The 25,970-nt window shown below is 45.2% G+C and overlaps 1 protein-coding gene across 2 annotated transcripts; it reads right to left on the bottom strand.

The window, feature by feature from the left end:
• Positions 1 to 14,489: 14,489 nt before the first annotated feature.
• On the bottom strand, positions 14,490 to 25,720 carry LOC8036358 (intracellular coagulation inhibitor 1). 2 transcript variants are annotated; one of them, XM_002402324.5, is made up of 3 exons: positions 25,550 to 25,720; positions 17,072 to 17,949; positions 14,490 to 14,833 (listed from the first exon to the last, which is right to left on the bottom strand). In XM_002402324.5, exons 2-3 carry the CDS (start codon positions 17,935 to 17,937, stop codon positions 14,521 to 14,523), a joined length of 1,179 nt encoding a protein of 392 aa, XP_002402368.4. In that variant the 5' UTR covers positions 17,938 to 17,949; positions 25,550 to 25,720; the 3' UTR covers positions 14,490 to 14,520. The 2 variants fall into 2 exon arrangements, with proteins under 2 accessions (XP_002402368.4, XP_040356990.2); XM_040501056.2 differs by lacking the exon at positions 25,550 to 25,720 and adding an exon at positions 19,591 to 19,645.
• Positions 25,721 to 25,970: the final 250 nt, after the last annotated feature.

Below are 25,970 nucleotides of genomic sequence, written 5' to 3'. Positions count from 1 at the left end.
CTCAGCCGTTGCGGCTGGCCAGAGCGCCGCGACGGCAGAAAGTAAGACGCTGATCGAGAGGCACATACGGCTTCACGCACATTGCACTCGCAAAACACATTCACACGGCGTCGATTCTTGGTCGGTATCCAAGCGTGCGAAGGCACAGACACAGCACTTCGGCGTGCCAGGGGAGCTTTGATCTCGCCGCGAGGCCGGCGAAACTTGCTTTCGACGAGTTGTGCCTTTTTCCTGCGACACTGCGTTTTCGTAAACTTTTCCAGGTGTTCACAACGGCAAGTCACCATGGTACACAGAGTCTTAGAAAGCTTCTTTAGCGAATGACAACGAACGAGTAGAAAACGTGCCTATAGCACGATAGCACGTTGCCAAACCGCAGCAAAAGGCTAGCAAAACTACCCGAGCAAGATGGCCGTCCGGTGGCTTCACTTGCGGGTGCGGGAAGCGCGATCCAGCAATTTTCATTGAGATCAGTGTCGGCCACTGATCTCAATGATAATTGCTAGATCGAGCTTCCCCGCTTGTTCGCTGCAGCGCGAGTGAAGCCACCGGACGGCCATCTTGCTCGCAGACGATTTGCGGTTTTGCTAGCGTTTTGCTGCGGTATTGCCAGCGTGCTATACACACGTTTTCTACCCGTTCGTCGTCATTCGCCGAAGAAGTGTTAAAAACTCTGTGTAACCGTTGAGACTTGCCGTTATGAGCACGTGGAAATTTTTACGAAAGCGCAGTGCCGCAGGAAAAAGGCACAACTCGTCGAAAGCAAGTTTCGTCGGTCTCTCGGCGGGGTCAAACGTTCCTTGGCACGCCAAAGTGCTGCGTTTCTGTGCCTTCGCACGTTTGGATACCGATCAAGAATCGACGCAGTGTGGATGTGTTTTGCGAGTGTAATGTGCGTGAAGCCGTGTGTAAGGGAACAACTCCTCGAAAGCAAGTGTCACCGGTCTCGCGGCCTGATCAAAGCTTCCTTGGCGCGCCGAAGTGCTGCGTCTCTGTGCCTTCGCGCGCTTGGATACCGATCAAGATTCGTTTCGGCGCCGTGTGGACCTGTTTTGCGAGTGCAATGTGCGTGAAGCCATATGTACCTCTGGGCAGCGTTTAACTTTTCCTCTGACTGTATATGTAACTTGCGGCACTCGCGGTCTAGAAATGAGCTTGATCCAGTGTCCAGTGGCGACGGAAGTGGAGGGAAAGGAGGACACATCAGCGGCGCGTTTTCTTATTTTTTTTTTACTTTGTTTACTAGACGCTTATGGCAATCAAATCAGGGGTACAGAATCTTTTTTTTTTTTTTTTTTTGCGGCTTTTCCCCACTTTACTGCGCTTTCGTAAAATTTTCCACGTGTTCTCAACGGCAAGTCTCAACCCTTACACAGGGTCTTAAAAATCTTCTTCGGCGAGTGCCGACGAACGAGTAGGAAACGTGCCTCCAGCACGCTGCCGCCAGCCTCTGTAACGCTAGCAAAACCGCACATCTTCTACAAGCAAGACGGCCCTCCAGTGGCTTCACTCTCGGGAGCGGAAAGCGCGATCCAGCAATTGTCATTGAGATCAGTGTCGGCTGTCTATTGCGGGCGTCGCTGCTCCCGGAAGAACGCGTACTCGTGACGTAGGCAGCGTCGCGCTGCGCAAGAATAGAGCTTTATTATGGCGAATTCGGGTGGTCAATCGCCGGCGAGCTCACGCCGGCGGCACAGGCAACGAAAACCGCGCCAGCGGCGCACCACGTGACCCTCTCCACCCGAACACAAAGCGCCTGCAACTGGCGTTTTCGTCTGCCTGGGTCGCGCGTGAACTTCGTTAACTTCTTCCACGATTATTTTATGATACAATAGGCACGCTCTAGGCATCACCAACATATATTCGGACTGTGAGATGTGGGTAAACAAATTGTAATATATTTTGTTTAGATTCTCGAGGAACTGTTGCCATCTTACAAGGATCCTAGAAGGCTCACCAGCGTCGCCATTTTATATTCCATTTTCTTGTTATTACCTTTTTGCTATAATCCTCAGCATTTTGATTTGACCCAGCCCTCTAAGATAGTAGTGCGCGTTCAAGTGTCGAGCTGCAGCACTATCAATACATTTTTTCACAGCGGTGTAATAACACGCTGTGTCCCATAGGAAACTGATCTTGCGGAAGCTTCCTTTAAAATATTTTATCTTTATCTCCGTTGTTTTTGCTGTCTTTCTCGGACCACAGAGGGGTGTCTGTCTCAATGGCTTCGTTTTCTACTCGAATCCGCTATCGGCGACCATTGTTTCGTTTGGTTCCCTTTCCCGATTCGGATATGACGATACCGGATACAGTCTGGCAGACAAGCTGCCCGACCTCTTGGAGCTCGGGCAAAAATTGTGCCGGTAAATTGCCAGCACACGCCTGAGAACTGCCACCCGAACGGCGCACACTCGCCAGCCTTTGACCACGCGAACGCCCTTGGCGGAGATATGGCAAAATATTTTGCCGGGAAATGACCACGTGAATAGACCATTTTCGGTTTCCGGCTCCGCTCTATGGAAAGCGGAGTCGCCATCGCGCATGCGCGACCCGCTCTGGGATTTAAGCGTGGAGCGTCAGCTCCGCTATCGTCGCCATTTTAAGAAGTACGTTCCACTCTCAGTAAAGGTTCACTAGATTGTGCTTTTCTGGAAAGGTGGGTGCTCGCTATTTGAAATCATGCTTGGGAGCGCGCTTGACCCCTATGAACCTCGCTGCACTAAGAAGCTGCGCAGACTTTGTTTGAAAAGGCGTCCCCCAGAAAACGTTTCACGGTGGTCAAAAACCTCTGGCTGCTTGGAGAAATCGCTGGCCGCAATCCTTTCACGGCCCCTGAACGGTAGAAACAGGTGCTGCCTTGTCTAAGCCAGCGGGCTCGATTTTTCTATGCGAGATGACGACGACGACGTTGAGAGGATGACACACCGGGCGACGGCGGTGTCTCAATCTGAGCCCTCGGTTCCTCGGAGGCGGCAGCTTCTACTTCGGCTGGACTACCTCCTTGGAGCATGATTCTTTGACCCCAGTGGACCCAGTGAGCAATAGCGCCATTATGTTCCTGGTGCTCCTTCATCAGACTTGTACCGTACGCATTACAAGTAATCAAATTACTTGTAATCGATCACTTCTTGGAGTAATTTTGTAATCGGTTGATTACTTTTATTAGGCAGTAATCACAAAAGTAATCTGATTACTTTTCGAAGTAATAAAATTACTTTTAACCGTTACAATTTGTCCACGGGACCCCCCCCCCCCCCCCCCCCCCCCCGGGCACACGACTTTTTTCTATGAAATGACAAAAATAAAATTTACTTCTTTTTTCGAACGTAAAAAAAGAAAGATTTTTGCGGAGTTGTAGGAAGCGAGGTCAATCTCTTTCAACGTACAGTTTCTGTGAACTGTCCGTTTTTTTTTTTGTTTTTTTTTTTTTCGAGCTGGGGGACTGGAAGTGGGAAGCCCCAAGGAAGCCACAGTGCGTGACAAAGGCCATTCAGTTCGAAGTTTGAGGAAGAAGAATGTAGCTTTGTGAGTCCTTTGTTCAAACTAGCCCCCTCACGCACACACACACACAGAAATAAAAAAATGAAAAGATCCCGCTTAAGGTACCTACTCGCACCCCGTAGGAGAACCAGAACCGAAGAATGTCTAAAGCGGATGCAAAATATAACAAAGGCAGTTGAAATATTTCCCCATTTCCCCTACGTGGTTTTTGTGACACGCAATGTTTCGAGTTGAGAAGTGGTCGGGGCGATCTCTTCCGCTAATGAATCACTACATATCATCTGTTTCAAATCCTGGAGCAGCTGCTCTTTTGTATAACACGCGAGCTCATCCACATGTGAATAATAAAATGAGCGACGCAAACTTTGACCGACAACCCTTGCTCAAGCTTAACAAGATCTAGAACCCTTCCGCTCCCCCTCCCCCCCCCCCCCGACACACACACACACTGGCGAACGCCCAAATCATTAAACGTCTTCAAACGAATTTTATGATTGTGTCCGCATCGTGAAGGCGCAACGACCACGAAGAGGGAGCCAGTTTTTCTTCTTCAATACTTGTGCAATTGTGGAATATAGGTTGGAAGTAGTCCATTGTTATGAGCGCTAAAGATGTGTCTTCACACAATAAAGTAATCGGAAAAGTAACGATTACTTCTTTAAGTAATGTTCAATTACTTTTGCCGTCGAGTAATCAAGTAATCTAATCTAATACTTTTTAGCCAAGAGTAATAGTAATTGTAATCGATTACTTTTTTTTAGTAACGTGTACAAGACTGTTCTTCATGCACTGATCGAACGGCGTGCAAGATTCTCACAGCTCGCTGCTCACCCGCCCAACCCGCCTCCACGAAGTCTGGACTTCTGCGAATCGGACTGCCACCCTCCCCAATACCAACAACCCATGTCGTCGTCATCTTGCACGTATATACTCATCACATTACCATGTTCCCTAGACGCGGCACCGCGGGCCTCGGTGGTACGGGCTGCTGCTTTCCGCGGTGCCGCGGCTCTCCAGAGCCAAAAATTAAAGGTTAAAGACCAAAGACTAAAGCAGTCGGCAAACGGACAGATATTTTGTTTGGTTACTTCAGGCAGCAAGACAGTGAAAATTAGCGAAAGCGAGTGCTTCATTTATATCTCTACTTTTTTTTCCCAATGAAATGAGTCTTTTCTTCTTCGTATGCTTCGGTTTGTGATATGGTGCCTTGGTGTTTATGTACACTGCGCGACACTGTTAGCGGGAGCATTCAATATCCTGTTTTCATTTTTGACCTTAAATTCGAGGGGCTGACATTTGCCTATTGGTGTGGAATAAAGCGCTCGTTTGGGGCACTAATCTGAGCGACAAATTTTCAGCTTTTTCAATAGCTGTCAAAGAAATAAACTGCAAATAAAAGCGATTTTTTTCGTGTTCGTATTAACAGTGGAGCGCAGTGTATGTATCTGCCTTGGGGGGTGACATGAAACCATTTTGCTTGACTATACACTTCTTTTTATTTCTTTTGTGTGTTTATGAAAGTGCGTTTTTCAGCTTAAGCCCCTGCCCAGTTTCTGCCTCACTTGTGCTACAGTCTTTTGCAATAGAAGGCCACGCAACATAGTTTACTCTTACAATGCTGAATTCAACAGTAACACTGTAATTTGGTTAGATGCAATATTCACACGCACATTTGAGAAGTAAAATGGGAGTCGTTAGTAAACGTTTTTTATTAAAATATTTCTAGATGCCTTTCAGCCCAGTTGGACAGGTATTTCGCTCAGTACAAAAGCTTGAACATGATTTACTCTGATAATTTTATGCATTCTAATATTAAACAAACAAAAAAAATGCCCATGGTCTTTGTAGGTTTCGTCCAGCCGTCAAATTATGCCGTCTGCGCACATCACTGCCTGGTGCTTCACGACGAGCACCCTCTTGTTGTCTTCTTCTAATTTTTTTGATGGACGGCATATGGGCATGCTGTGCGGTCAACAAAACCCCAACAGTTGTTCAGGGGTGTTCCCTTGTCCTTGACGGCCTAATAAAAAAGACAAAGAAAAACACTCTTACAACACGGCAGTATTTAAAGACTATTAAAACATGTGATATGGGACTTGTTACTCCTCTAAGATAAAGCGTATTTCTATTGTAGGGTTGTAAAAAACTGGGTATCGTAAATTAATATATATATATAGTTGTTCCTTAATTCTGCTAAGGTTTGAAGCCGTCAAACTGTGCATGCGAGGCCCGCTACGCCGGAATTTAAAACGAAACTTCTGAAAACTCTTCTAATCTACCACTATTGCTTAGAAGTCCAGGGTTGTGTTTGATAAATTTTGCATTGTTTATGCCTGTCTGGTTTTCACCAGACAAAAAATTGACGTGGAATATTCTTTCAACCGTTATTGGTAACTCTTTTCAGAACACCACCGGGTGACATATTAGGCCGCCATATTTTGGGCATCGCTTTTAGTGCGAGACTTGTGACTAGAACCAATTTCCTATTCAGTATTGACGCAGCATTCGTGTCTAATACATTTTGACTCGCATCCGTGACAAACAATGACGTAGCTCTCTTGCTCAATAGACATTTGGCCAAAATAAGGCGGCCTCGAAGACTCGCGGCACCATGGGTTGCACTTTTAAAAAGGCTGCATTCAAGTTTCGATTATTTTTTAAATCTACCAAGGAAATCCAATGCAAACATTTCTTGAGGAAAGTTAAACAATTCAAAAGTTGCGAGCGAGTGTGAATAAATAAAGCTGAGAGGAATGGTTTCTTTGGTGCAGCTTGCGAGCGCTATGCTCGTGGTCAGCTTTCAGTGGCATTCTCGACAGGAGGGCGCATGCACAGGTATAATCGGCTTTCAAGCACGCGCACCCGTACATCTGACTGCATAGCCATAGGACGTCCACAAAACGCGACTACTTTACCGACGCCGTGCTGGTTGCAAAGTGATACTCGTTCACTTCGTTTGATTATGCTGTTTTGTGCTACATAAAACTCAAATCGAATGGTTTACTTTTTACGCGCGGGGCGTACGCTTTACTTCTTGCTTCGACCTCTTTCAAGCTAAGGTCACGGTTAAAAACATCGACGCGTATTGAGTAAGTGAAGCCATCTTGAGATCTAAGCGATCACGCTAAGGACGCTAAGGGCAGACCGCTCTACAACTTGTGAAGCGGAGCGCACGCTCACTCCGCTAGCTATACGCTCTAACTCAGAGCGGGCCACGCATGCGCGGTGGGGACGATGCTTTTCGCAGAGCGTAAAGTAGAGCAAAGAGGGCTCATAAAAGTGGCCTACTAATACTCATAGATTACGAATGCGCTCGTCGTGACTTGTCCTGACACTGCCCATGTACACCTTTGGCGTATAGAAAAAAGTAACTTTTCACCAGACAGAGCAGCTGTGCTAGAAACAATGGAAACGCGAAATTTACACAAACCATGCAGGGTCTCACCTGTGAGCACAGCTCTATTTTCGCCAGGGTCAACCACCTATGTTTGTTCATGTCAGTGAGCAGGTGGCCGAACCTCTCGTTGATGTGACCCACGATGAGGTTCACAGAACTGAAGAACACCGACAAATTCCGTCCAAACGCTCATCCAAGTACGAACAGACGGTTGGGATAGGCCAGTCGAGGAAGAACCATGCAAAGCGTCTCGCCAGATTGGCAACACCCTGCGCCGATCTGTAGGGTGCTGGTATTTGGAGGCCCGCACGCAGAACAGCCAGGTCCTTCTTTAAGCAGGATAGCTGCCTAAAGGGTTTCTTTTCTACGTTGGAAATATCCAGCAAACCTCGTTCGGAAAAGAAGCTTCGGCGCTTGATGGCACGAGGGATACGAATCATATATTCGATGTCTCGCCAGCTTAATCTCGTTAGTAGAAGCCTCCTTCCTTGAGAACAGCGGGGATTCATCGTGCAGATGCCTTCCTAGCCTTGAGCAACACTGTACTCGTACTACGCAAAAGGATGTACTCGCAATGCGCAAACTTCGTCCTTTTCTCTTATTTTTCTACTTCGAATAAGTAAATCTGTTTCAGTTTTAATTCGAGTGGAGAAGAAGCTACAAGAGCGAGTGCCGGCGTTTCAGCGTCCTTGGTAAGCACGCGCGCTCGTGCAGTGCAAGTACCGTTTAGAGCAACGTGCTTATGCTTATACCTTCGGCTTCACTCGCACACAAGGTGGAACGATTATATTTATATTTTATAGCTCAATATTTCTTCAGGTGTGTGCCTACTCTTTTGTGTTCATTATTGTCGCCTTCGTTTTTACTACCTCTACAATCACGCTCCCTTTTACTCTCTTGGTGTTAACGCTTAGGTTTTTTTGTCTTACTAGTACTATAAACGTCCACATGTGGGGCTACGCAAGCAAATTTTTCGAACCCGCTCAAAACGCTCTTACGCTGAAGAAAAACGCTCTACTAAAACGCGTTTTTGGAACTCCGCTTTCCATTCCGGCGAAGTAGGCCGCGCATGCGCAGTTTGGCACCCTCAGAGCGGAGCGGAAGATGAAAACGGTCTACTAAAACTCTCTAATGTCACTTCTGGTCAGCGAAACGCCTCGTTCGGCGATAGATCAATACTGCTCGCCGCCGCGTTTTCCGCCAAGCGTTTCGCCCGAGCGGCAAGAGCTGGGCGGATTCGCCAGCGAATCCGCAAATGTAAACGTACCCTTAGAGAAGAGCGAGTGTTTCGAGTGGACCTTTATTTCGATGTTAACGACGAAACGTGCGGCGTCATATGGATACGTCAGCGCGAGGCAAGACGACAGTGGGAGCTCGCACCAGTTTTGCTCACCGTCAACGTGAGAACCATTAACTTCCGCGCTTTAGCGCGATTCTCAGGCTGTCAACAGCAAAGCACCGCAAGACCTTCACTAGAAAAAAAGTTTATACCTCCCTGCCGCGAAAACTGTCCGTCAAACCCTCTTTAAGAGTGAAATGTGGGAGAAGCAGCTAATATAACGGAGCCCTATAGGAAAATCTGATTTGCGTGTGTGTCCAATGAACACATATGATTCATGCAAGATATATAAGAACATATAAGAACCATATAAGGACTATATAATATATATAACAACCAGATAAGAAACTTCTGAGAAATTTCTTAGAAGTTTCTTATGTGTTCTTATATATCTTGTATGATTCAGGGCTGGGCAGAGATACTCTAAAAAGTATTCGGGAATACAAATACTGATATACATCTGTTTTAATGTTCGAAATACAGATACTGAGATATTTTGTCCTTTATGTAACGGGATATCCCTGAGAAACTTTTGCAAAACCGGCGAAAAAGCATTCAGGAATACAAATACTGAAATACATCTGTTTTAATGTTCGAAATACAGATACTGAGATATTTTGTCTTTTATGTAACGGGATATCCCTGAGATACATTTGCAAAACCGGCGAAAAAGTATTCCGGAATACAGATACAGATACTTATAGAAATACTATTGTTCCGGAAAGGCGCTAGGTGGGGAGGATATAGTTTGTGGCGAATATTATTGGTAAGGTACGATTGCGCTCCTTTTTTGTGCCATTTTATGCTGTTCCTTTTAGCTCGAACTCTTTATTTGTCATTATGCCGCTGAAGAAAACATGTCACCCCCGTTTAACCACATAGTTACAGAACGGTAAAGACTGCGCGCCATGCTTGACAAAAGGCGTCTGCCCAAAATGAACCCCGTTTAGCCGTGAGGGCGCATCTCAAACTGTCATAGTATAAGCTTTCAAGTCACCCATAGAGTGGAGAAGTTAGACAATAGGACGGTACTTTCTCTTCACTAAACTTCTTTACAGCGTTCTTTCTGCTGAATTGGAAAGAGTGGAAGGCTTTTTGAAAGGAGCTGATATTGTCGTTCTTGCCCGTACCCTTTTTTAAACCACAGCTCTTTTTTGTTTGCTTTTTAATGCCGGTGACTGAGATGGATCATTGTTATAGGGTGGGCTCATATTATAAATTACGAAGAAACTTGTACCAAACAAATGTTTTTTTTAATCTTTAAATATGTCTTAAAAGGGACAACAAATGTAACGAGATGACTAAGTCTGGAAAAGTATCGCGATACAAGCGATACATTGTAAATGTATATGTATCTTTCGCTCATAGTTATGAGCGAAAGATAAATGTGCATGCCTCTATTATTTTATGTATTGCGAGGAATGTGTGTAACAGCCCTATTTTGTGTATTTTGTCACTCGTTGAATAGATCCATTGTGACTTGAATTACTTGAAAAACTCTTGGCGTAGCACTGATAGTTCCGGTCCTTGCTTCGATCTCATCTTTGTAAAGGTGGAGGCCCTGCAGCACCCTGTCACCGAAGAGCTGGAACGCTAAACCAACTCTCATCTTCTCAAAGGCATTCGGCTGCAGGTGGCATTTCGTGATTCCATGCATAGCCTTAAATGTCAGGCTGCTAACGTCAATCTTGAATGCTTCTCTGACGCGGTGCATTGTTACCTAGATAAGTAAAAACCATATTGATATGAATTGGCCGGAAAAAGGAAAGATTTATTAAATTAGAGCTTAATTCGCCCTCTTGCACTGATACCGAATTATAGACGCTTTGCAGCAGCTGTGCATGGACGCCGCCATAACTGACCTTCAGTTTTTGTTTCCTCTTATTCCGTTTATTTCACTTCATCATTACCATAGCAGGCCAGGTAATCGCCATTCAAGATTCAACTGTGTCCTTTTCTAAAGCATCGGCCTTTGTAGAGGATTGTCAACTACCGTTTCAGTTGCTCGGCATCTCAGTAACACAAGAGAAGGTCAGCAATGGCGGCTGTAATTTGGCGCGTGTGTAAAGCGTCTATAGTCTTCAAGTAGTCTTGTTTTTCGGTTGTTCAAACTCACAATTTTATGACAAGAGAACTAAATAAGAATATGTCTTCTCTCTGCCTGATGCCAAAGAAGATGTAATGCAACAGCATTTGAATCCTTTGCCTGTTCAGGACGTGATCCTCACGTAATATCAATGTGTCAGATGACGTGATGACCCATTACAGTTATATAATTTTTTTAACTAAATTTAGCTCATATATTCACCAATTGAGTTTCCTGACTCTGCCAAATCTAGTAGGAGACGTCTAGAAATGCACTTACATGCCCCTCCGGGGTGTTAAATGGACATTTGAGTAGTCCGTTCCTGAAACATTTTATGAGGTGCGGGAAGTCTGCGACAAAGTGGATGTAGCGGCTTGCGTTCAAGGGGTGTTCCCCTTGCATTTTATGTTGCTTCATGTTCCGTCAACACCCAAGACTTTGCACATCCTTCGGTTCCAACCTGCGCCATCGCAGGTAATAAAGTCCACGAATAGACCACTTTTTTCAGCAAGAATGGCGGGATTGAAACGCGCGAGATCGAAAGCGTCGCTGTGGTTGGCCTTCCACAATTGGCCGAATGCTAACTATGACGTCAGCAAAGGATTTCTCATCCACAGAAATAAGAGTAATGTAAGAAATTTAATTCTGACGATGTTGGCAGTGTTGTTTCGGAGCGCAATGATCTTAAGTTTCCACCGTGCTCGTTACAAACATCATCGAACTTGTTGTTCTCAAGGAAATGACGTCACGAGAGAGAACAGTAGGAGGGCTCCATCCACCGTAGCTCTACCTAAAGCCCCTCTATCCTGGAAAAATTGGCGCCATTCATTTTTTTTTTTTTTTTTTTAAATGCTCGAGACACGTGCCGCGCGCCACTTCTGGGAAGAACATGGCGTCTGAAATCTAGCTCAGTGCTGCGATGCGCCGCCATGATATTCCCAAGGGCTGCACGTTGCGCGTGCCTCGTGCATCGACGCACCTTTCGCTACTTCTAAAATATGAAGGGGCTTTAGCTCAACCGAAACACCTCGCCGCTAATAGGGGAGCATTCACTGGCGGCCATAGCTGTGTGCGCGACTGCTGAACGCGTACTGAGCGCGAGCTTCCACAGTTCTTTTCCAACGTGCATTCCGCACCATCAAAACTGCCGGTTTTAGCAGCCTATTAATGCGACCTCATTCTGAGCATGCGCTCTAAACATCGCCCTAAAAATTGCATAAGCTGACAGTGCGTCAAAGCTACAGGCACGAGAGCACAGCTTTGAGACATTGTGTTTGGGCTTTAAAGGCCCCTTACAAAAAGGAGCTTTTGTAAATCGGTTCCTTACCTCCGAATTTCTTAGCGGAGGTAGACACTGCTACTGAGCGTGCGCACCGCTAGCTTTATTTGCAGTATTCCAGGGATCATTTCTGGTCGCCATAAGCTAGCGGGATGGCGGGTGAGGTTACACCTTTCACTATCATGTCAGCTTACATCTGAAGGGAGTACACCTACATTCTTTCTCATAAATACAATATATTATTTCTACCAAGACTCCCATAACGCCAGGGCATGAGAATTGGAAAGTAGTATTGCAGGACATTTTTTAAAACGTCAAAATTGTTTCAATTGTTTTCTTGACAAGTGTACAGGAAAAGTGAGGTGAAAGTGATTTGTAATGTAAGGAGTAAAGCAATCCTTCACTTTTCAGCGAAAATAGTTTGTAACGATAACCCATTACGCCTGAGGCTCGGTAATTTGTAATTGTAATCCATTACATTTTTCAAGTAACGAACACAAGTCTGCTGCTGGGCTTCGCGGAGGGCCGTCGCACTACCGGCAGAGGAAGGCCGTGGCTGGAACACGGAAGTTGGTAGTTATAACGTTCGGTGCTTAGATGGGTCTTCTTCTCTGTCGCGGTGTCGTCCGGAGCCCACGAAAGTAGCGGATCGAGCGAGCTCTCTGGGTAGACTGCCGCCCCGTCTCCCGATTTCGAACAAAGCAGCGCAGTTTCTCCGCAAAGTTAAACGCGTAACAGCATCAAAAGCATAGCGCGTCCCTCCGATCGCACTGGAGTACGCGTTTTCTCGGCGCTCCACCAACACCGCATGGTTTTGCCACTGACCGTAGGTTTGACACCCGATTTTAAACCATTTTTCATCGGAGAGAGTTTCCCGCCGTCGATGGATCACCTTTTCGGCGATTTTCCAACGTCTGTTAGCTCCTATGTCCGTTGAACAATTTCGCGGTACGACGCGGTTTGGGACTCCTGACGAAGAAGATTAGACATTCATCCCGATCTCGCGCCTGACGCCCAAACGTGCCTTTTTCTCTTAACTCGCGTTGTTGATGGAAATTAGGAAAGCAGAAAACCAAGCATGTCCAGCAACTTGGCGAGGGAGAGCGTCGAACTTGAAGCCCACGATTCGGCCGTTGAGAACACGAAATAAACCGGAAAAAAACAAACATGTAGTAGTCGCATCAGTGTTGCCAGCAGTAGGTGTTTTTCGTCGAAGCATCTTTATTACTATAATATGAAGAACGTGGAACGTAATTTATCTAATTTATTTATATATAGTTTTTAACAGGACACAACTGGAAAATTGCCCAACGTTTGCACACAAAGCACATCTAAAATTTTTCTTTTGCGAACTACTTCGTGATGCGTACGAACAGTATTATCCAAGTGGCGAACCGTCCTCCAGCCTTTGGCTGCGTTCGGAGCTATAAGCTTAAACAAAGTATAACTGCTTCGCGGTCTTAGATCCACTCAGTAATAATCGTAAATGGTACTCGCCTCAAAACAAGCTGCTCGAAGCTTCCACTGTCTTCGTGGAGTTTCAGAAGTGGAGCTTGCTGAAACTCAGTCGCGAGCATATGTAGTACAGGAACGGGCGAGGAAGACTGCTAAATGCGCGTTCACACCGGCAATCCGATCTAGTCGCGCGATAACTTTAATCGCAAAAGCGACCATCCCGGAAAAAAAGCGACCCGATTCAAGCAGTCGCTAGCTGACCCGACTTTCTGCGATGCGATCTAGTCGCATCGTGCAAAGGCTTTACATCGCCGGCGTACAAAAAAAAAAAAAAAAAATTCGTTGTGTGTATGTTATACAGCCTATAACTTCTGCCTCAGTGGATGACTTGTCTCCTAGCTGTAGATGAGAAATTTAGCTAGTACAGTAATACCGTTAACCCGGGGTCTTTAACGTGCATCACGCAGGAGTGATACACGACCTCATGCCGGTACCATGCTCACCGAGAGCGAAAGATATACGCGTAGTTTCACGAAAATTAGACAAATTCGATATTGCGAGAACTACCCGTCGTAGCGAAAAAAAGCTTGTGTCGTTTTCGGTCCTGGGCCAGGGGATCATTTAGGAAAATTAATAAAGTTTGGGATAATTAGGTTGTTCTTTGTGTTTGCGTAATTAACTTTTTTTTAATATTGTGTTTAAGGGCTTGGTTTCAACTAGAGAATTGTTGAGCATCATCGGAAAACACTAAATTAATAAATCGCAGAACGATAGAAGGCACGCGCGAAATTTTACGGCTTTCTGAAAAACCGCACAACTTCGACGGGTTTTTAAGTTTCGGTTTGCAATCGGAGCGCTTCTCGGCACCGACGGCACCGACGGCACCGCACCCCGTGGAGAAATAGTGCAACCAACCTCTGCTGCGCTGTTCTCGTGCAACGCAGCCCAGAGGCTGCTTGCACGAGAACAGCGCAGCAGTGTGTCCGATTTCACTTCGATCACATCAAAAAGAGGTGAAAGGTACATTAAGGCGGTCTGCGCAGGTGAGTTATACGAATATGGGGACATAATTCGTTAGCCTAATCGTAACTATAAATTCAATAATTAACGAAACTTTTTTTTTATCGCAGTTTTAATTAGTGACAATAAACGCATGGTTTTAATTACAAACTGCTGAGCGTTACCAAAAACCACTAAATTTGTAATCTTCGAAATACTTAAAGCAGTGTTAAGTATTTTGAGCTCCTAATACAAAAGAGGGGAGTCCTGTGTTTCAATCGAGCTACATACAAGTCGAAACTATCACAAATTACATGCAAACAGGACTTGAGTAATGCCGATCGAAGGCACAACGAGGAGACTTTGACCCGTGCTTTTTGCGTTTTTTTTTTTTTTTTTTTTTTTGTGTTATATTGATTAATTAACCGAGCAATCCACTGTTATAGGGTTTATTTCGCTTTCGTTCAGAGCTTGTTAACCTGTCCCATGAAGAAGATGTCATCCGTCCGAGTGTTGCGGATGAAGAACAGGAACGGATGGTCGACCCTGAAGACCACCGGCTCGGGTCCCAGGCTGTACGGGACTATGACCACTCCCGTGGCCGCGGCCGCCTCGGTGCCTTTTTCGTTGACCTCGACGACCGCCTTGTGTTCCACAGCTGACACCCGGAGGCTCTCGTCGTTGATGCCGGACAAGTCGGCGCCCGGTTCGAAGATCTGCTTGATGCCCAGCGACTGCAGGGGTGTCTTCAGGGAGTACTTGGTCTCCAGCTTGAACCTGCCAATGAGTACGAACGCTAGGAGGTCGCGCTATGGGGAAAACTGTCTCCAAATGATTACAAAGGGTCTAACGGTTTTCGTTATTTACGGACAAAAATCGGGAATTAATAGCGAGAAGTACTGTAAAAAAACGTTATATTTCGGAAGGGAAAAATGCTTTTTTAATTAGAAATAAGGAGTATGGCGTCGTCCTCCAAAACAAACCTGTGTAATTTTTTTTTTTTTTTTTGAGGGGGTAGGGTTTAAAATTACAGTAAAATAAAATCAAACAAGACTTTTCTTATGCTGTCTTCAAAACTGTTATGTTGTCTTCAAAACTGTAAATCACCCTGTAATGAACAACGTTATAAAAAAAAGCTCCATTCTTATACAGAAGTATCAAAGAAAGAAAAATTCAACACGTTTCTGGTATGTTATAAGCATCTGGAATGTTATAAGCGCTTGCGCTTTGTTGCTTGTTTGACCTTGGCGTGTACTTTTAAATGGGTGGTGGGATTGCTGAAGCCTAAACTGGCATGAATATCATATATGCCATATTTTCTTCATGTTTTTAGAAAAACCAAACTTAGACGTTAATATCGATGAAGATATGTTTCATGGTTGCATGTATCTTTACTTTTCTTTAAGTTTACACGAGCTAGACTCAGAACGACAAGCCAAAATTGCTAAACATATTTTGCTCACAAATTCGACGTTTGTCGTATGACTAATTGCACGACTAAATGTGTGATATCCAGGGTGTTTATGCTTAGACATTCAAACATGAAAAAAAAACAAAAAAAACTTTGGGAACAAACTGCCAGTCACGGCGGACGTCAGAAATTGCAAAAGTAAATACTAATTATAAAAATGTTTAATTAAAAAGTAACTACTTAACTTTTGGTTAAGTAGTTAATTGGTTCATTAGTTCCAAATGGAAACTTTCTGAGCCTCATCGAAAACCGCGAAATCAATCAATTTTGGGACGACCCGAAGCACGTGGGAAGTACCGGAGCGCGAATAGTAGTAGAGTTTTAGGGAACCGTTTCCCTACCTCCGATTCGGTACGGTAGGCTCTCCGGTACGGTATACGCCTTCCGGTACGAACTGCGCTTGCGCTACCGCAGAAGACCCCCACACGCGCTGTGCGACCCGCACGGCTCATCTTACCGTATCGGATGTGCAAAAAGAGTTCCCTAAAACTCCCTAATAACATTAGCTCACCCTCGCTCTTGCCACATGCTTCATGTTGTCACACAATTGACTGATTTAGGAGCTTTCGATGACGCTCAGCAAGTTTTTATTTCCAATCATTCGTTTTTTTTTTTTTTCTTATTTAAAGGTCAGTTAGTCGATTTCAGGTAGCTATATTTCTAATTAGTGTGTTGTCTGCAATCCCTGACGGCCGCCGTGGTTAGCAAAATCTTCCCGAAAAAAAAAACAATTTTTTTTTCAAAAACTACATTTTTTTTTAATTTTATGTTTTCACAGAAACACGATATATTAAAATAAAGAAGTATGATTGCTGATTAAATTATGTGACTTCGATTGCGCGTAGTAGCCAGACGTAACTGCAAAAGGTAATTTGTGTGGTACTACCAACCTCAAACCCCCGTTTAGAAGCTGTTATTTTTAGTTCGTTTTCTTTTTTATGTAATACCTCGCAGTCGGATTCTTCAAACGCTCGTCTGACAATTTAAAGTCCGGTAACTTCCTTTTTCAGTTCATGTAACGGTTTCTATACAATGTGACGCTACTTCAATTGAAGGTGCTTTGCTCCTCTAAAGCTCAAACACAATCTCGTTATTCTTCAGGTATTTTCATCACGTTTTGTCAGTGATATTTTTTTTCAATCTTATTTAAACGCTACAACAAACATCGCCCCTCTCGCTTTCTTTTTTTATTTTTTTCGGAGTAATTTATGTCACCTGTACAATAAGATAAATCAATCCACGGCGATTTTTTTCCCATTGAATCGAAGCAATGAATATAAAGTTCTACGCTCGGCTGTTAGTCAGCAAGCTTGGAGACCCAAAATACCAATTTTGAGCGGTACCACGGCACAATTCAACACAGGCTGTGCATCACTCTTGTACGTAACAGTGAATGCTGCTGCACATCGCGTAAAGGTAATGACATCAGGGTAAATGTCAAAATTACAAGATGTTCACAGTAGGTAGAGCTACACAACCAACTTCGTTCAGGGATCCTTATTTATATATTAATCAGGCTCGAACCTCGGCACGGCTATACTCACTTGGGAAGGAGTACCGTGATCTTGCGTTCCCTCAGATCAGAAAGGTAGTTTTGGAAACGGTCGATAGTAAGGTTTTGCTTGAGCCCCTCGACGCCGGTGTTCTCCTTGGGCAACAGGATGGCCATGGTGTAGTCGAGACCGCGGTAGGGCAGCTCCACGACCTCTACTTGCAAGTCATCGAAGAAACGGTACTTGATGCGGGCCTCCAGCCTCATGGTATCCACCTCGACGGGCGTCACGCCTCCGTTGAAGAACTGCCGTTTTTCCGTGTGCTCCTTGTTAAATGCGGTGCCCCAGTCACCCTTGAAGTAAATGGCGTTCAGCAATACGAGCAGAGTGTCCGAATCCAGCGGCTCATTGAACAGCTTTTCGATCTTGTCGTGCGTTTTCCTCTTCACCCAGTTGTTAACAAAGTCAACGGCGGCCTGCGATTCTCCGGCGAAGTCAACCTTATGGAGTTCGGCACCGAAGGAACTCTGCAGAGCGCTTTCGTACGAGTTCAGAAGTGCCAGGGTCCTCTGGATAGCGGCGGCATTCGCCACATCGAGCGTCGAATTGGAAGGGGTCGACTTCAATCGCTCCGTGTGGCGAGTGTAGGCGTCCAAGACCCCAGCATCGGTGAGATCAGCGTCTGAGAAGCCCAAACCTTGCGATAGTTCTTGCTGGGTTTGGCCTCTGGCTCCAGCGAAGGCCATGCCCATGGCGGTGGACACGCTGTAAGGCGAAAAGAAGACGTTCTCTTCAGGGCCGCTTGGCAGCGTGCGGAGGAGGCGCAGGCCGAAACGGTTGTTGGCTTTGGTAAGCTTGGTTTCTTCTTGAGCCCAGCTAAGGACCAGAAGAGACAGGAATGCTGCCAGAGTCTTCATCTTGAAATCTTCCTGTGGAAATGAGAAGCTCTAAATATCCAAAAACTTCTAACAATAGATCAGTTTCAAATCGACTTTCCCACTTTTGCATACCTCATTCCTCCAGTGTTTTTATTTTAGTTCTTACCTCCCGAGACAACGCCACCTAGACAAAAAAGGCTCCAGTGGTCCAGTTCAACATCATTGCAACGTTACGACAAGAAGGCTACATTGCGTAGCCAACAAGCCGGGACATAAATTGACCATGTTTGTTAGCAAATCCGTTGCCAAAGTATGTGTCTGTGGTTTCCTCTTGACACCCTCGCAGTAATGCGGTAAATTTTGTCTTAGAATATTGACGACATAAGCTGCTTGGTCAAGTTTCACTACGATGTTATTACGCTAACGCCCACGTATCAAGCACATGCTTTGGGACGCGGCACAACTGCAGAACGAAATTGAATGTACAGATATTCCAATTTTCTTGTGTCGGAAATCTATGGAAACTATGCGGGCATGCTAAACAACAAGACGACCTTCTTGCAAAAATGATAAGCGAGAAACACCATCAATGCTTATTCCATAGAGCACAATACAAACATATAGCAATTTAGTCGCTGCCTATATCATCAGAAATGTATTGCTCGATTTTTGACAGTGCCCTTGAATACTTTGAGTAAGGTCATTCAAGAGTAAGATCAGCAAGTAAGTGATGACTGTGATTAGTAACATGTCTTCGATGAACTCTCAATGTTTCCTGCATCATTAGTACCTCTACAGGTGTGGCCCGTGCCTCGGCAACTGTGCCCAGAGTCGAGGCACAAGCTCGCAGGCCCAAACAGCCACGGAGGCCACGTGCTTGAACTGCCCCAAGAGGTATTACGACGGAGTTGCTGGCTCCCCGGCGATGTTGTGGCTTCGAACAATTTAACAAGCACACGCCAGTGTTCTCGTGGTAAAGAATGCGTTTTAATGGAAAATAGCCGTTTGACTCAGGAGGCTTCGTTTAAAAATGAATCCAAAATTTATTTTTGGTAATTGTAGTTAGAATGCAAAGCTATAATTGTTCGTTAATTCAATACATTTGGTTTTCTATTAATCGCATTCTTTCCGAAATCAGTAAGCTTCTTATCTAAAAGAGTAATAGAGCACTAGCCATTTTTTCCCAAATACCTCTGCGTCAGTACGTTCAAGTATTTTTTTTCTGCGTCGGCACATTTATGCAAAATTCTTTTTCTTCAGAGTGGGTATATTAATGTACAATTTCTTCGCTGATACGCCGCTTTACCCAAGCACCGGTCGACCCACTCCTCGTGACGTCATGGGCCAGGCGCCGATGCCTTGTCTCGCTTAGGTTGTGTTGTTCAAAAAGCATGTACCCCCCCCCCCCCCTCTCCCCCACGGGGCGGAGAATATGTACACATGTGCGCACGGTTTTAATCAAGCATATCTCTCCTTCAATTTATCTTCCTCGCAGAAAACCAGAATTGTATAATAATACAAAAAATTAAAGACTCTTCGCCATTGGGTTTTTAATTGTACCCACTCGTTGACGCTTCGGTTTATACACAGTCCGGCGTTATATCATTAGTGTGGTAGGCTCTCCTGTCCTTTTCAATCAGCCAATAAATATAAATTGCCGAGTCGTAACACTAGCAATCATAGCTTACCGACCAGGGTTTTCAACGTGAAGGTGCCGTCTGCTCCAGGGTGCTCCGTCGAACGCCCAGTTTATCCCTGCTAGCTCCGAAAGCGATGATCGCAGCACATTTCTATCTGCCCGTGCGTACGTTTTTCCTTTCGCGCGAATTGCGTCCCGACACGAAAGAGCGCAATCGCCGCCGTTTATTCAGCGGTTCTGCTTTGGGAATCCCCGACACAGATCTCCGCCGCCAAAACTGGTCAAGGGTACTTTTTCATTCTTTGTTTCTTTCTTTTTGTACACACGTCCGTAGCGTCGCCACTTTCGACACGCGCACCGTTTCGCGGCCTCATAACGTAATCCGTCGGGCGCCGTACTGACTGACGTCACTAGAGGTAGCCTCGAATAAGCTCCGCTTCTCTTTATTGACTTAGGTTCGCACTTTTCCATCCAGCTCGCCAACAAAACAAACAGAAACTAATTTTAATACTACGCTATATTCTCACTTGTACTCTAATTGCAACAACAAAACTACACGTTTTTTTTTTTGTCTGTGTTTATTAAGTTCCGACACATTGAAGAATTATCAAGAACATATATAGAAAAAAAACACGCGATTTGGACACGTACTGTAGCCGCTTCTTCTATTCCTCTGCATATTCACCACACGGACTTGCGCAATTCTCTTACCATGGCAAAAAAAAAAAAAAAAAACTTTCGGATGTCCTCCTTAAAGAAGGTTGCTCTCTGCCTGTGTTACGACCCACGACTCACTCCGCCACGCGTTAAACAAGGACATTTGTCGCCACAGACATTCTTTCCTTCTACCAAGAACTTCTCTTCGTCCGGCCCTATACTGAATGCAGACGTCGAAGCGCATTACATGTCTGACAACATGACGCTCTTGTGGATGCGTGATGGACTGAATGACTGTGGACCATGTCGGTAACCTTCTTTCAGGAGGGCATCCAAAAGGTTGTGCCACCCATAGAGTTATTAGAATGTACGATAGAGGTTCAACTGGCGCTAGTGTCTATGCGACTTCCGGGAGGCAAGTTACAGCAGACAGCAACCAGTCTACTTTTGCGGTGCTCCTCTGCATTCATATATGGGAAAACGCGCGTGCATTTCGTCTTTTCACCGGAAAATAACCTAGAACAGATTGGTTATTTGAGTCGTACCGAATAGTATGTACCTTTATCAACACTGTAAAAGTGTACTTGCTTTAGTTAGCGCCTTTTCTTCAGCAATGAATGATGTTTCACTTCGCTATCTTTCAAGCACAAACCTCTGTTCCACAGCAGGTTATAAAAACAAGCTACGATTCTGAGCAAAATACCAATCGTGTTGAAGGCTCGCCAGCATTCCGGTGACGCTCATATATTGCTAATATGCCAGTCTTGTCACTTTATGTAAATGACCCCTTCTTGCATCTTTACGACCGGTTAAAAACATTCAAAACGTAAATGACAAAGTACGTGCGGTATGAAAAGCGTCTCGTTCCAATATTTTCTCTGCCGGGCACTCTTTATCGGGCACTTGTTATCAAAGATTTCGAGCGTGCGGGGGGTGTTTTGAACGTAGAGCAAGCATATATTCGCACAGAGCAGAAAGAATAAAGCGGTACTTATTGAACATATGACTATATTACCTAACATTCGTTTTATTTTGATCGTACATGCGGAGGGAGTTACTCATCCAGTGTTATTGCGTAGTCTTGCCGTCTCAGTTCTCCAGATGTCTTTCGTTTGTTTGGCACGTATATCCCACATGCCGAAAAGCGCCGACGTCGTGTTCGCGCTAACAGTGTCCGACAGTGCACACAAATAGATGTACGAAGCCGTTTTAGCCACTCTTTTGATGCAATTAATTTGAAAAAAAAACACCTCGTAACTGATCAATTATTTCGTCTGCATGACTGAGAAATGTTCCAAGCTACCTAGTACGTATGAATTATTCGGGATATTTGCTCTTATAACCGAGCGCAAGAAGAAAATGCACTCACTTTTTCCCAAAGAAATGCATTACCGGAAGTCAGTTTTCGACTGGTTGCTGTCTGCTTCAATTTGCAGCGGCACACTAGCGCCCGTTGGACCTCTAGCGTACATTATAATAACTCGATGGTGCAGTTTAATAATAAGTGACTTTATATGCTAGGTATGAAACTAGCTGTTGAGTGTTTCTGAGTTAGTGTACATTAAAAACATTCCTCGCTTTTATTCTTTTTTCTTGTTCTTTTTTTGACCCGATGTATTGAATTTTAGAAAAAAAAATAAAAGCTAATGGCCCTTTTCTTTGTCCTTGTTTTCTCTTGGAACCACTATACGAACGAAGCCCTTGCAAAGTACTAAAAAAATGTGCGCGAGCGGACAATTTTCGCTTAGGGGCGCTATTCTAGCGGCCATCTTTTCCACCCGCTAATCTGGCGAAATAAGCGAGTGCTTACTGACAGTATACTACAGGGATATTCAAGCAGACGCCAGGCTCTTTAAATCGACCGCAAAATTCGGTTTCTTAACCTATCGCGCTACGATTTTTCGCAGCGTTGCCCCCAAATGGTGCATTTTTTTTTTTTTTTTTAATTTGCGAAGAGCGAACTTACCTGAGGAAAAAGTAAAGAAAGTAAAAGGCTTAGCCCCAATGGAAGCGCAGGGACGCCACCGGTCTTCAAACAATGCGGCGCCGTTTCGCACGGGATACAAGAGATGGCGCAAGCAGTCGCGACGCCAACTGCCGCCAACGAACGAACATTTTAGCAGACAAGGAACTGCACTTCCTTGTTGTTGTTTCTGCGACTGCTGCGGAACGCGCGCCGCATTTGAGTGGAAAAGATCGTCTGCTAAACACGCCGGCTCTCGGCGCCGTATGCTTGTTCGTTGGCGAAGTTGGCATCGCGACCGCTTGCGGCATCTCTTGTCTCCCGTGCGAAACGGCGCCGTGTTGTTTGAAAACCCGTGGCGTCGCTGCGTTTCCATAGGAGCTAAGCCTTTTCCTTTCTTTACTTTTTCCTCAGGTAAGTTCGCTCTTTGCAAATTTTACAAAAAAAAAAAAAAAAGCACCATCTGGGGGCAACGCTGCACAAAATCGTAGCCCGATAGGTTAACAAACCGAATTTTGCGGTCGATTTAAAAGCCTGGTGTCTCCTTGAATCACCCAGTAGATAAAACACACTCGGCAACTAGGCAGGCGCTTTACCGCACCCGTACGCGCCTTTCTCCACAAGGGCGCCGCCATCTTGAACGTCGTCACTTCCGGTATGGGTGAAAACCTTGTTTTGCCGTATCCATGCCAACAGAAGAAATTCAGGATACAAGCGTACCCACTCACCTTTTACCTCATCTATTTTTTTTTTCTTCTTTTTTTTTCACTATTTGCAGGTTGAAATGATTTATGTTTTTTTTTCGTCGCCCCTATACCGGATATGTCTATCAGGTGGCTGGACGTGAGAGTAAACCAAAGAGGTGTATAGACCTTTTTCGTTTACTCTCCACCCCAGCCACCTCCTGGTAAACATATCCGCGGTGTGGGCGACGAAAAAAAATATAACATTTCATCCTGTAAATAGTAAAGATAAAATAAAAATAAAAGCGAGGCAAAACGAGAATGGGTGACGCTTACGCTTGTACCCCGAGTGTCTTGTATTCGCGTGGCTACGGCAAAAACAATATTTTCACCCGTACCGGAAGGGACGACATAATCAAAATGGCGGCGCGCCCTAGTGGGAAAGAGGTGGAATACACCTTTCCAGCACTTATCGCATTGACAAAAACAAAATGCCAATTCACTGGGCTCTGTACGCATGCGCGGAGTCAGACTTTTCCGCGGAAAAGAGAGTTGTACTCCGTGCCACTCATGACGCCACGATCTGCAATCAAGCAGCGCCAAAAGTGCGTCGTCACGGCGATCGTCGTATTCGTGCTTTCGATGTCATCGACTAAATCAATCGCGCGCATAAACAGAAACCCATAGAAAACGCAAAATTGCGGCACTTTTTTTTTTTTTTTTTGCGTGATTGATTTAGCCGTTCATAGCGTAACAACAACAAAAAAAAAAGTCAAGGAGCGCCATTCTGATGCGCTTTTGGCGCAGCTCGAGATTGGTTCTGTCGAATAGCAGCGTCGGCTTCGGTCCGACTTGCACGTGAAACGGGGCGTAGTGCGCATTCTCAGAACGCGTACCGCAACTCGGCAGACAAAGATGGCGCCTCGGAGAATACCAGTACTGTCGAGACCGGTTATAACGAAGTCGGGTATAACGAAATAGCAGCTACAGCGAAGCGATCACGATTTCTCATTCCCTTTCGCACTTTATTATAACCGAAGTCGGACATAACGAAATAGCGGCTACAGCAAAGCGATCACGATTTCCCATTCCCTTTTGCACTTCGTTATAACCGAAGTCGATTATAACGAAATAACGGATATAGCGAAGTGATTTCGTTATAAGCGGTCTCAACAATATTGAAATGGGACCTTTTTTTTTTTCTTTTCGGGGTTGCGGTGAACTTCGTTCACCACTAAGCTGGCTACTGCAGTGGAAGCCATAGGCGGTCCTTGTTGGACCGGTCATATGCGCCTCTATTTCGCCACGTCATCACGCTCCCGCGCCGATATACCCACGCGCGGAGAGCCGGATCAGGTGACACGAGGGAGGGCCGCTCATTGGTCCGGCGGGCGCGAATAGCGCCCACTGCAGTCTCAAAATAGGTGGTGAAGCGGGTGTAGCATAGATGCGGCTGTCCGCCATTTTGGTGGCACTTACGGGACAGTATGCCGGTCGTCAGTAACAGACTGCCGATTCTGAGAGGCAGTGCTTGCGTTTTAATGCGGAGTGAAAGTCCTCCTGCTTCTTTTGCATGGGTTTTGGTGACGTCAGAACGCCGACCTCCGATTGGTTCCGATTGGAGGATGGTAGGTCAGCGCCTTTTCGCGGCGTGAAACAGCAAGTCAGCGAGGCTAGTACAATTCGCAAAAAAAAGGTCCCGAAACATTTCGGAAAAGTGTAAACACATCGGAATCTATATTGACATCCCACCCTGTCGCGAAAATTAAAACTCGCGAATTATTCCAAAACTTCAGCTTTGACCTAAATCGCGAAAAATTGAGCAATCGAAAAATAAGTCGTTTACAGTATAGCGTTTCACGTAGATGGCTGCCGTAAGTTCGCCATCGCTTTGATTATTCAAGTTTGATTTCGCGCAACAAAAACGGGGTGAATATACTTGAAATCTAAATGAAAAATGATAGATATTACGAACTTCACAGCACACAATTTGCATACACAAACTAGTATTTAGGACAAACGGAACATACACAGCGCGGTGTGTTTGCTATGTATTTGTCCTAAATAAATGCGTGTGTATGCTATTTGTGAGCTGTGAAGTCAGTAATATGTTCCATTCCAACTCGCCCAAGCTGCAGTTTTGACGGAATTAGTAGAATTCAGTGTATTTTAAAATAGGCACGTAACGTTTTCGAAGAAGGCCCATTGTCTATATCTGCTCGTATTCCGATCTAGAGTTTGGGCATACGTCCCGTCACGTCACGTCACGAGTTGCTGAAACAATAGCTCTGAGGGTGCGCTCCATTTTCCCGAATGCATGTCCTTGTGTAGAAAGTAGAGTTTGGCATACGTGTACTATTACTTTGGGTATGTTACGTCTCGTGTGCATTGTTAATTAGTCACCGCATTACCAGCTAACTTGTTCTCAACCTGCGGGGCAGCAGTCATTTCAAGTCTCCTGGAAGGAGTCAAAGGGAGGCACTACAATTTTCTTAAATCCTTCAGTAGAGACCATATGGGGCATATTGTATCTAAAACGCCCAGTCACTTTGTACAGAAACAGTTATTCGTAGTATTATATGCCAAACACTGCGTTGTCAGCTAAAATTCACCTACAATCGAGTTCTTTTGTTCTGCACGCCTCTTAAAAAGAGATCGCATAAAATAAGTAAGCTCTAATCCGATAAAAAGGTCGAAGCGTATACGCACCTGAGGATGAGCTCTTCGTCCCTTCCGAGGAGTTGAGCGGAATGCTTCGAGCGTTGCCTATTTGAAGGCGTCCCGCAAATAACAAACCTTGGAAAAAATAGCGCACAACGTAGAACGGCGGAATGGAAACGGAGGGCGGAACTCGAGAACTGTCCCAGTTTCCGCAGCCCGCGCCAAGGCCAATGCTGCCCCAGAGCATTCCTCGGATGGTCCCTTCCCATCTTTCGCCGTCTGCTTCTTTTCTTTTTTTATGTTGTTTGTTTTAAAGATGGACTGAAGTGAAGGCTAAAGCACAGCTGATCCAACTATCTGGCATGAAAAAGAAGCCCCACAGCCGTCGTCGGCCCGATTCACCAATCAAAAAGCCATCTATCAGCCGTCTTTAAACTCGCTGGACCAATCGAATGTTCGGAATGAACCA

The sequence above is a fragment of the Ixodes scapularis genome, unplaced genomic scaffold (genome assembly GCF_016920785.2).
Source record: "Ixodes scapularis isolate PalLabHiFi unplaced genomic scaffold, ASM1692078v2 PGA_scaffold13__105_contigs__length_92229423, whole genome shotgun sequence".
Taxonomy (NCBI): Eukaryota; Metazoa; Arthropoda; class Arachnida; order Ixodida; family Ixodidae; genus Ixodes; species Ixodes scapularis.
The sequence above is the reverse complement of the archived record's forward strand: the minus strand, read 5'-3'. Positions and strand labels throughout refer to the sequence as shown.

What these genes read in the sequence shown, in the direction of transcription:
- LOC8036358 (XM_002402324.5), bottom strand. Translation starts at nt 17,937, where the DNA reads ATGAAGACTCTGGCAGCATTCCTGTCTCTTCTGGTCCTTAGCTGGGCT. An exon ending in ATCACGGTACTCCTTCCCAA is followed by an intron (nt 14,834 to 17,071) that starts GTGAGTATAGCC and finishes ACTCATTGGCAG; the next exon opens with GTTCAAGCTGGAGACCAAGT.